We start from the raw sequence: 12,439 nt of genomic DNA on the forward strand, positions 1-12,439 counted from the left end.
TTATAAATTTCAATCCGATGACCTGTTGGTTCATCATGATTTTGTACTTCTACCTTGGCAAAATAGAATATAAATAATTAAGATATCAAATGAAGTCAAAGTAAAAAAATGTTCTAGCACACATATATACATGTCATTAACTATAATACGCTTCAGCACCAGGCATCATACGAGTCATCATAATCCTTGGTTAGTAAACTGAGCAGCATTTCTTGTCCATTTATTAGTAAGAGTACATTAGTCTAAACCCCGTTCAATACACACAATATTTTCCCCAAAACTAAAAGTGCCTCTTTAAAGCCATATTATAACATTTTCATACAAAATAGATTTAGCATTTCTTTGCCATAAAATGTTAGTTTTTACTGTCAGATATATCCCCTTTCATTTTTGAGCCGAACAACTACGGCAAAGCAAAGAAAATTGGAATTTACTACCAACGCATATGTCGCCAATACATACCACTCCATCGGTCATGTTATGGTACGACCCTTTGTTGTGTAGATCACTGTCCCGCACGCCGTGTACGTACTGTGTGTTATAAACATTGTGTATGCGTTCGACTAATAATTCCATCGTAATAATAAAACGCCGGTTCCATCGTTTTATTCAAAATCTCGGATTTTGACCAAACTACAACACCTAAAGTCTTGATTTATTGGTTTCATAAAGTACAATATAATTGTGTACAAATGAATTTTAAGAAATCAGTGAGGGCGTCCTCCTCAGTGGCGTAGCCAGGATTTTGGAACCGAGGGGGCACAACTTGTAAATGTACCGACGGAAATATTTTTTACTGACGGGAGTTGTGATTTGTTGACCCAAAATGTTTTAGCATGGTTTGAAAAAGTGAAGAGCAAAAAAAAAAAAAAAAAAAAAAAAAAGATAAACGCTACTAACACATACTTTTTATGTGCAATTGTCAATTTTTCATCATTTTCGTTATAATTCTCCTCATTTTTCTGTCACCCTGGGTGGAAAATAGTCTATTGTTAACCCAGTTTTTTTTTTCAACAACGCCTTCTGTCTACCGACGGCCTTACATGAACCGGCGCCCATGACGAAGCGGGGGGGGGCACCCGCCCTGGCTCCCCACTGGCTACGCCACTGGTCCTCCTCAGCAAATGTTATAATATGGCTTTAACCAGTCCAATACACACACTGTATTTATTTCAAATTAAAAGTGAAACTATACTCTAATCAGTCCAAAACATCCAAACAAACGTCTAAAATTCTATAATCTATAAATGTCTAAAATTCTATAATTCTATACTCCCAGGGCTTCCTACAACCCAAATTTGAGTTGCAAGCACTTCCTCAGGAGGGTCACGGACCTCAACTGAAAATATTTGGACATCCCGGGGTTTGCTACCGATATATATCGGTGAAAGTCTTACTCTATTTGCAAATATGAAGAAGTCTTGGGAAATCTGCATAGTTTACAACGGTAAATCCGCTTTGTGTGATCCTGCACAGGTGGCAGCAAAGACATTAAATACAGGGATATGTAACTCCTTCAATTGTATAACAGCAAAATAGACAACGCTTCAGAGGAAGTGCCGCTGTTGGATATCCCTGTATTTAGGGTCTTTAGTGGCAGTTACATTGGATTATATTACCCTATTTATAGTCTGACTGATTTTTATGAAATTCTATCCCTGGTTCAAGCTCCCTTGAAAGTATATCAATAGTTTCTTTCTCTTATTGAAATCAATGAATGTATTCAACTTTAACCCCCTGAGCACTACCTGCTGATCTAACATTGCCTCTTGATTGGTCAATTACATGATATTTTCACTTTAATCACCAATCAGAATGGAGCTTTGCCAATAATTCATCCCAATTTTTTTGTGTGGTGAAATTATTCTAACAATGTTGCTGATTGGTCCAATTGATAATGAAAACTTATTTTTGGACAATTGGCAGGTAGTTCTCATGGGGTTAAGAACTTGACCAAGCTGATGTCTTATACTACTTAGCCACCCTCAAATATTCATATGAAACATATCACAGATATATAATCATTTCATTGAGTAAAAAATATTCAATTTCATTCAATCCATTTATATATAAATACAATACAAAATAGCATTACCTATATATTGAATAAATACAAATATCGTCATGATATATGTTCTGCAGTTGGGGTAGTAGGTACCGCCCTCTGGATCTTTTTATATGGCTTGTCGCCATAGTAACACACCTGTAGTAAAATGGCGATGTCTATGCTAATCTGTAACATACCGCACACCCAGAATTGGACTGGAGCTTTGTTGACCATAAAATAACCCGTTTTGAAAGTATCACCCGAGAGCCAGCACAACACCATTTTCACGCTGCAAAGAGAAAAATGCAAAATACAATTAGTGGCTCACTTGTGTACATGTAGCATTTGTTTTCCACTTCATAAATTCACAAAACTGAAGTAATAAACCCATATTTTCCAGTGTAAAACTGACAGAGGGCGTTTGGGGCAAGTCAGTTGTGATTATATTTTGCTGCTTCATTTCAGCTTTTTCGTGTGATTTTTCAATGTTTTTAATCATCGTTTTGGTAACTTGCTGCATCATAGTGTTTTTGTCATTCATTCTACACTGAATATATTATGAAAGTGTTATAAACATTTGCAAATTTTCTTGTAATCTACAAGATGTTGTACTTGTTACATCTCTGCCAAATTCGACTCCTTTCACAAGCCACATACACTATTATTAAGTTGACATTATTGATCACAAGGAATAGCAGACTACACATCTTGTGTTGCTACATGTGGATGTCAGCCTGGTGTTTTAACATATGCAGAAGCCCGGACTTTTTTACACAAATATCTGCATTTATTTTAAATTGTGAATACCTGATATTGACTTTTCATCATGCTACTACATGGAATACTTCTTATTATCTGTGCAATAGCTATTAGAATTAATTGTGTTATGTTACGAAGTATTGACTATATTCTCGGCTCTGGTTTACGCAATGACCTAGAACATTGGGATTCCCTTATCGCATCAATGGACAATCTATGCATTTTGTCTACGTCAACTGTACTTTTATTCATAAGTGTGTCCACGGTTCACTGTGAAAATTGACACACACACAACACAGCCCTCAAATTAACCCACGGCATAATGCCATGGGTGCCCATCCCCACTGTCGTTATGCCTTTACCGACGGCAGTCACTTGCCGTGCCCTCTAATGAAGTTGTCGTCTGTGCCCCAGCCCTGCCCCTTCTTTTAAAAATCATCTATCAGACTGTTTGTGTGTGTTTCCTTCACTTTTGAGAAATTGCCTTGGTGCCCTTCTCAAATTTTCAACAGTTGCCATGATGCCCTCTTGAAATATTACAAACTGCCATGCTGCCTTGCCTTTTCAGTGAAAATCCAAGGCAATTATCAACTTGCCCTAAAAAAGTTGCAGTGCCCCTTCAGATCCTAATTCGAGGGCTGACACAACATCCTTTGCTCTCAACACTACACTGCACAAACATGTGACCATATACATGTATCACTAGGACCCACAACATGCTCATCTATTAGGGCACAATTCTTTAACCCCAATACATTTGTACATTCATTGAATGACCTTTGAAAATTTGGGTACAAAAACTCATACTCTGCAACTTGAGGTCAAATTTTGAACTTTAATTGTTTTATTAAGGTTATTGAACTATGCCATTGGGATGTGGCCAAATTACCTACCTCATACCATGAGTTGATTTATTCTGATAATTTCTATAGAATTGAGGCACACCGAGCATTGCCTCAGTGAAGACTGCCATGAAGCCTAGTGCCTCCACGTAGATGGAATTACCAGAGAACAGGAAGGTGATGAACCCACACACAAGAGAAAATGTACCCATGAAGAAGCAGTAATCCACAAAGTGACTCCACTGCCAGAAATGCTTTCTATCAAAATCTGTAATGACAAAATGTTTCAAGTATGTATAGATCAGAATTTAATGATTGTATACTTAGGCCAAAAAAAGGTTTGTCTCAAAGATCGCGCGCACATTTTTAAAATCGTGAGATTTGGAAAAAAAGAAATGCAGAATTTTTTTTATTTCAATTTTTTTTTTTAGTTTTAGTTTTTCCAGAAAATTTCGGCGAAAATCAGATTTTTTTCTCCAAATACCATGAAAAAAGTCGGGAATAAAAAAAAATCGCATTTCGCATTTGTTTTCAAACCATCATGAGCTTTAAGACAAACTTTTTTTTTTTGGCCTTATAACATTTATTTGTTGCAGTGTGGTAAAAAAAACCAGTGTATTCTTCCTGGTGCAAGATATTCATGAGTTAGACTATACTCTGTTCACCTCAACTTCGGTAGTGACGCCAAAGTTTTTTTGCGGTTGAGCCGCAAGCGCGCTGACAAATCACCCTATTACACGATTAACTTTAAGCACCCGATTCGATTCTGTGACTAGCAAAATACTCACCAATGTCACTATCGAACTTGAGGTGAAGCGCAGTTAGTGTTTGTGGGTACACTGCCAAGGCCTGCAGTAAACCTGTGGTGACTTTTTGGTTAAACATAATTTTTAATACTGCTGATCAAAGGAGAGATTGTTTCCCTTTACAAATTGGCACATGCTTATTACTGCAAGTTTACATGCTTAATTGGTGCAATTCTTCCTTATAAATGTCATCAATACATTTGTGTATCAATGAATAAGAAATGAATATGTTTTGATGAATCATTGCTTTAGAAGCAGAATGAATCAGAAAGCTGCAGTGAAGCAAAGCTTGCTTTAAAACAGCAAAGATAAAAGCAGAAATGTCTAATACAGCATGCATACCTCCTCTTTCCTTGAAGTAGGGTTGCTTGATTAAAATCATGATTTTTTTTAATCACAAAAATCACTGATTTAATGACTGATTTATTAATTATAGACAGTTCAATGCTGTTTTGGTTAAATACTCATCTATATTATAGCCTATTTGTTATTTTCATTATGATTTAACCTATTAAAAAAAAACTATTGGATGAATAATCTACACCAAGATAACTTTAGGTCTTTTATCAGTCAGGATTTTTTCAATGGAATTTGACTTGATTTATCTCTAATTTTTAAATTATTTATTCAAGAGGTTACATCAACAATATTTTGCATTTGAGTGACAATTTGTTTTATTTTATTTCATAATTGGAATTGCCAACTCTTAAGCCAATTATGTTGAGCCACTTTTACTTGAGCATAATGTTATGTGGTTGGGGAGAGAAAACATTTCAAATCTGATTTTAAATATTTAAAAATCTCAATTTGTTCATATTTAAAAAAAATCAAAACAGGAATGTGGAATGATTGTCCACAATTTTAGACAGCTATGAGGGAGTGTAAATAGACTGGTCATTGCACGGAGTAAATCAAACTAGGGCCAGTGAGTGGATAATTTGGCCTGATTGAATTAATTCAACAATAATTTTCATTATTTCATAAACAGCCCCCACACACACCCTAGTTATGTCCCTGCAGCTTTGCAGGACAGCAGGATACAGCATGCTTCATAATGACGGGCGGTTCATATTATGCAAAAGAAAATATCAAAGAACAATAATTGCTTGCGCAATTATGTGAATTAGGCTTTGTGTTAATAAGAAAGCGTTTTTTTAATATTTATTCTTACACTTTTAAAATGCCAATAATTATGTTTTAGTTAACTCTGAAACTGTACTAGTCAGAACTGACACTCCACTCGTAAAACTGAATATAACTTGGGTGAACATTTTATTCACTTCTCCCTTTCCATTGTCCCTCCCTCTCATTGAAATTATATTGTTGAATTAAAATTTCAGTTTGAATTGGATTGGGTTTTAATATATTTGTACACACAGCAAATGTCTTTGAAAATAACGCTTTGAAACCATCACCATTGTTGTTCACAAAATGGTAAATTTATGCATGCATGCAATTAATTCTGTAAATCTGCATGGTTATGTTGTTGCACTGTATGTAAATATGCGATTGGTGAGATGAAGAGCTATGAAGCACTCATCATTATTACGCCATGCTGTTAAATTGAAGAAAATTAATGCAAATCAGTTTTCCCAGGCTCATATAAAATGGATAATTTCTTTTTACACCAAAAAGAAATCTAAGTTTGGAATAGTACCTAAAACCCCATCCTTATCCTAACCCTTTCATATGTGCTAGAACTGGTTCAGTTCCGCTGATCACGATGCCATCAATGCATGGCTGCAAAGAAAATTCCACTTGAGCCTGCATGACAGGGCAAGCAGTTCCTCTGATCATAATGTCCTTTGCACACATGACTGTGAAGCAGCCACTTATTGCCAGGGATGGTAATTTTTACACCCTCCTCCCCTCAATCAGCCCTCATACATGTGTATGGGAAAATGGCAAACATGTTGAACGTCCCAAATGGTAATCTTAATCACTTGGGACAAGATTAATTATTATTCTACAATTATCTGTCCCTAAAATGATGACATGCTCCACATACTCCCAAGACCTGCAGAGCTGATTGAAATATACATGTAGGAAACACTTTAGAATAGAATAGTGGTCACCACCAACTCAACAATGTCTACTAACCTTAACCCTAACTTTAAAACATATCCCCAGGCCTATATCATAACCTTAATACCTAACCATTATAACCTTAACCCTAAAATCTAACCCAAATCTCTGCTGAGCTAAGATAAGACTGACAAAACTGATCTGCTTGTAAGCATCATTTTCTTCACTATAATTGCTGTCAATCCGCTGATGAAAAGCTTGTTGCAATGTCATGCCAGAATATGTATAGAGATAGTCAGTGTGCCAGCAAATTAGGCCAGCTATATTTAGTAAACAAGTGATTAAATCACCAATCAGATACACCTGTAGCATAATGGTGTCATCTGGTTGAAGTCATAGTGGAAATTATTCATGCCGATTTCACAAAGACCTGTTATTATAAACATTCAAATGCATCCTAGGCTCTAACCATGACTTTTGTGTGAGATATGAAGGTTTACAATACATGTAGATGGCTTAGCAGCATAACGATTATATGTTCTTTATCTGCCGTATGAATGATTGTGTCTACATTGCATTTGCATATATAGCGAAGGACTCATTGGTTAGATACAAATCCCCATTAGCTACTTTGCATATACGTGTGGAGCTCAGCAGCACAAACACCTATCTGCAAATGGATGATGGGTATCTCTTTGTGCCAATGAGTCATAGATATAAATGTATGATGCATTTGCACACTTACAATTTGATTGCAACCAAGGATTCAGCCAGTTACCTATCCAACAACAGCCAATCATGAATAGGGATAGTTAACAAAATGCAACCCTGTCCCAAGATTACTTAAGTGGGAGGGAGGCAAAAGTTGGCAAGCTCCAACCATTTACCCTTTGGAGGATGAAAAGCAGTATTGATATGGCTATCATTGGCTGCTGTTATGGCTCTGTAATATTTGGGTGTGTCACCTTCCAGACAGGTACACCTAGCAAACCCTGGTTGCATACCCTTGTGAAATCAATTTCATCTGCAGTTACGTCAAAACAAATTTCCTAGCTGGCTTACTAAGATGGCATCACACCTGACCCACTCGTAACACAGTGTCAAAGCAAAGACTATGCACTGACCTGTAAAACTTGGTCCTATACATGGACTATAACTGGCATTTGTCTCGGTTGAATCTGCCAAATTGTGGAAATTGAAACATGGTCAACCCACATGCATTATACTTTTGGTCTTCTTGACAGTATGGGAAAAAAGAATATCAGACTTATCTTTGCTTGTGTAACTTAAAGCTGAATTAACTGCCTCTGTCCGCTGCTAGCAAGGAGTAACTGATTTTTGACCAATGAAAAGAAAAATTCTTTCCAAAGCAACAAAATCAAGCCATCTCACTGCACAAATTGTAGTTATTCATTGTGGCTACAACACTGTGCAGTCATCTTTTAAGAGTCTCAATGTAACTCTCCTTTGTGTATCTTATCACCAAACTGATACTTATACAATGTACCTGTATAATTTGGTTCTATTTTATTTAACAAACAAAGAGGCCTTCACAGTAGGCATCCGTAACTACCAACAAAGTTTCAATGTGTACGCTGTCAAAGATTGTCAAGCTTTCGTCAGGTGTGGATCACAGCCACGCTTGACAAACACTTGCCAACGTTTTTTCAATCCAACGACATGTACTTATTGAAACTTTGCTGCTTGTTGTGCACATATAACTTTGCTGCTTGTTGTGCACATATAACTTGTAGTAAGAGTTCAAATACTGATTAAAATATCAAGCAGTACTGATTAAAATATCAAGCAGTGCTGAATTATGGATATAATTCTTCCAAAACAGAGGATGTGATCATTGACCGCCGACAGAGAGCAGTAGCACTGCCACAGCTTCTTCATCCTGTCAAATTTTGACTAGTAAACTCAACTGGCCAGATGTAATTATCTTCTATAGTTTAACCAATTACCATACATTCAGTTCACAGAAGTCCGCTATGGATCTAAGAGCTTTGTATCCAGTCATGCACATGCACAGATATAGATACAGTATATACATTATATGAAAGTGACTTGAAAGATTATACCATTGCAATTTGATACAGCTTATGTCTTTGCTTTTACCCTGATAGTGATATTCCTTTAAAAAATCAGGAGCAGCATAGTAACTTTCAAAATAACATAATTATAAGCACAAGCCATAGGGCATAAGCCATCAGCACAGGGGTAGCGCTAGAACTAAACACTCCAGTGTCCGCAGGGACCCCCAAACTTGCAGAAAATTCAAAAGTAGGGAGTCCGGAGTAAAGTTTGGTGAGTCCGAGTTGCACAAATGCAGCATAAATAGTATGTCTGCAATAGTGCTAGATTGAAAAAAAAATGGAGGTCGGCAGAGAACCCTGAACTTGCAGAAAATTAAAAAGTAGGGGGTCCGGAGTAAAGTTTGGTGAGTCCGAGTTGCACAAATGTAGCATAAATAGTATGTCTGCAATAGTGCTAGATTGAAAAAAAAAATGGGGGTCTGCAGGAACCCTGAACTTGCAGAAAATTTAAAAACAGGGGGTCCGAACTCTATTTTAATGGTGGGTCCGGGACCCCAAAAAGCAACCTAGCGCTACCCCTGCATCAGCAAATCACAATCTCTTTATAAGCATGCAGATGTTATACTAATTCATCTATCATTTGATCATACTCCCCTCTCTCTCTTTCTCTCTCTCTCTCTCTCTCTCTCAATCCTCATGCAATTTCTGCACTAACAAGCTGCTTACCTACAAATCTCTTTTTCTTTGTTGATATATCATGTAGTATGTTAACTCTGGTGCACAATTGTAACATAGCCATCATTGTAGCAATCATTATAATACTTTGTAGTAGCAGCGGAAGTTCAAATGGATGCCCAAACCTGTACAACAAAATATGGTACTATCAGATGATGATTACAATGATGAGTAACTGGCCAATCTGTGATGCATGCATGGATCCACAAAATTCATGCTTGGTAGGAAGCAATTACCCAAGTAACACTCACCCTGATGTGGCAGTGAGGTCAGTACGCATTACATTGGACGCAGCTTTAAATCGCTAGCGTTCGCTTAAATTGGTGGCGTACATACACACATGCTTAAACACGCCACTTAGATGCATGCGCAAAACAGCTGCCTCAAGTTCAACGCATTGACATCACTGCCACATCCGGGTATAGCACACACTCTTTAAATACATCAATCTCTCATTTTCCCACCCATGATCAGTCACTGACTTTCCACATGACAAGAAGAGAGCAAGGTTCGATTTAACTTGTGTCATAGAGCAAAATGCTCCCCATTTTGGACAACCTGCTACACAAATTTCAGCTTGTATAGCAATTTTTTACAATGTAAACATATATGCTATTATAAGAACATCACCTAAATAACGTTTTCGCTAAAAAATTGCTACACACATTTTTCAAAGTAAATCGAACCGTGGAAGAGAGGGATCCATGTTATAATTAGTTCTTGCAATACTTCCCAAACATCACACATCTACAAACTCTTAATATATGTCTCCAAGTCAAACATCGACTTGTTTCTTTTGAGGAAATAAGCTTTTTTTAATGCACTTCGTAAAGTTTTTTTTATAAATACAAGCAAAGAAAATCCAGATTTGTAAACCCCAACTGCATTTTTTGATGGATTTTATTTCTCTTTCTATCACTTGTGTATGCAATTTAAAAGGACAGAAACTTTTTGTTGAACCAGCAGGAAAGCTGCTTAAATATTTGAATGAAACAAAAATGAATGAATGGATGAATTAAGATGCATTTTGGAGCTCACATTCTAATTTACGTATGTGTACATACTTGGTTGCACATTTTTCACTGGCATACAATTAGTCTGTAAATGTACGCACAAACCACGACTTACCAAAATAGTATCCTAAGCGTGTTGGCCACTAGTAATGCCAAGCACACATATGTTGAAAAACCATCTGCATTATCAGTTCTTTTAATCTCTAGATACTGTGGTATGTAAGGTACGATACCTCCAAATATCATAGCTCCGGACGCAATCCATGATACCAGATTACCAAACGTTATTTGAGGGTTTACAAATTGAAATTTCAATATCCCATCTATGATGTCACGAGCCATTTTGCTATCTTCAATATTTTCTACCACACACAGCATGGAGGATGACAGCAACTTGTTGTAGCAGCTTGGAGGACTGCATGGATTACTTTGGGTGTGGTGGTAGGTGAAGCAAAAGAATCAGGATGAAGACGTTGTAGCTGGTGTTGTCTCAATTCCTCAAGTTGATTCTCCAACACTAACTCTGTAACAGAAAGCAAAAATTAGAATTTACGGCAACAAATCTAGATTCATTAAAATCCAATGAGGTAGTACTGACTCCGCCATGCATGGGTGTGTATCTCTCATGGAGGTAACTAGGGCTGCACGACTATTAAGTCGCCAATAGTCGAAGTCGTTTTTGGCAATAGTCGTGATAATTGCCAATTGGCGACTATTCCTGAAAGTTCAACAAGCAACTAAACTGAAGTAAAGACGGGTTCTATTAAAACATGATAAAAATTGTCTAAGAACTTGTGCTACCGCCTTGAAAATCTTTGTGAAAGTTAGGTGAAGCAATAGAATCAGGATGAAGACTGGTGTTGTCTCAATTCTTCAAGTTGATTCTCCAACACTAACTCTGTAACTGTAACAGAAAGCAAATATTAGAATTTACAGCCCCAAATCTAGATTCATTAAAATCCAATGAGGTATAGTACTAACTCAGCCATGCATGAGTGTGTGTCTCTCATGGAGGCAACTAGGGCTGCACGACTATTAAGTCGCCAATAGTCCAAGTCGTTTTTGGCAATAGTCGTGACTACAACTAATAATTGCCAATTGGCGACTATTCCTGAAAGTTCAACCAGCAACTAAACTGAAGTAAAGACAGGTTCTAAACGTGATAAAAATTGTCTAAGAACTTGTGCTACCGCCTTGAAAATCTTTGTGAAAGTTAGGTATAACTTTACCTTACTTTTATTGCCAGTTAGAACTGAAGGATTAGTGTATGTTTTTAAGTGTATTCTGAACAAAAAAAGTAAGCTTGAACTTCAAGCAAATTTTGACCTTTGATAATCGCCAATAGTCGTAGTCGCGACTATTTGGATGGCAATTAGTCGACTACTAAAAAAGCCTCATATGTCGTACAGCCCTTAACATGCGGTACCTGTGAATTATTTTGCTATGCGCCCGGCAAGCTTTGATTGAAAGTGTGTGATTGTTTGTCTTTTGCATTCACATTCAGGTCAGGGCTTCCCAAACTTTTTTGTCCTGCTGACTGGCTCCCATAATGACTTTACCGTGAAAAATGCATGTGAACATTTGCAATTTTATGCTGAAATGGGTCAAAATGAGATTATCCATACGATGGTACATACATTGAATGTATGGAGCCGCTATATAAACCATAAGGCTTGTCCAATTGTCAAAAGCCGTACGGTAACTCACACATACAATGGGTGCAATACGATGGAACCTTGCACTTAAATGCAAAGAGATCGGTAACTCTTTACCATTGAAATCTGAATTTGACAAGTGACTTGACTCAGGAGCTAAAAATTAATACAAGTAGTGAGCACAGTTGGCTAAGACACAAACCAACACTAGACTTAGCTGTGGTCTAAGACCACAAACACAGCAGTGTTGTGATCCCTTAATGACCTTTGACCCCAAAATCTATGATAACCCCATCCGGAACCCCATAGACATTGCCTAATGTAATGTCAATGCATGTGTGCACGCGGCATCACTCTGCCATGTTATTTTGTGTTAGTTCCAGTAAATGTAACTCAGTAATCTTTATTTAACATTATGACATTATCTGATTACTGATTCAGGTCCGTAGATGTCATTATGTTTAAATGTTAAAGACTGAAGTCTTGCTGGCAGGACTAATTTTGTGTCAGAAGGGGCA

At 37.1% G+C, this 12,439-nt stretch overlaps 1 protein-coding gene across 2 annotated transcripts; it reads right to left on the reverse strand.

Moving 5' to 3' along the window:
* Positions 1-1,746: 1,746 nt before the first annotated feature.
* On the reverse strand, positions 1,747-10,775 carry LOC140135677 (solute carrier family 66 member 2-like). 2 transcript variants are annotated; one of them, XM_072157260.1, is made up of 5 exons: positions 10,382-10,775; positions 9,245-9,378; positions 7,604-7,657; positions 3,700-3,916; positions 1,747-2,336 (listed from the first exon to the last, which is right to left on the reverse strand). In XM_072157260.1, the coding sequence occupies exons 1-5, from the start codon at positions 10,642-10,644 to the stop codon at positions 2,123-2,125; spliced, it is 882 nt and encodes a 293-aa protein (XP_072013361.1). In that variant the 5' UTR covers positions 10,645-10,775; the 3' UTR covers positions 1,747-2,122. The 2 variants fall into 2 exon arrangements, with proteins under 2 accessions (XP_072013361.1, XP_072013362.1); XM_072157261.1 differs by lacking the exon at positions 7,604-7,657 and having other exon boundaries at positions 10,382-10,770.
* Positions 10,776-12,439: the final 1,664 nt, after the last annotated feature.

Source organism: Amphiura filiformis, chromosome 16 (assembly GCF_039555335.1).
Source record: "Amphiura filiformis chromosome 16, Afil_fr2py, whole genome shotgun sequence".
Taxonomy (NCBI): domain Eukaryota; kingdom Metazoa; phylum Echinodermata; class Ophiuroidea; order Amphilepidida; family Amphiuridae; genus Amphiura; species Amphiura filiformis.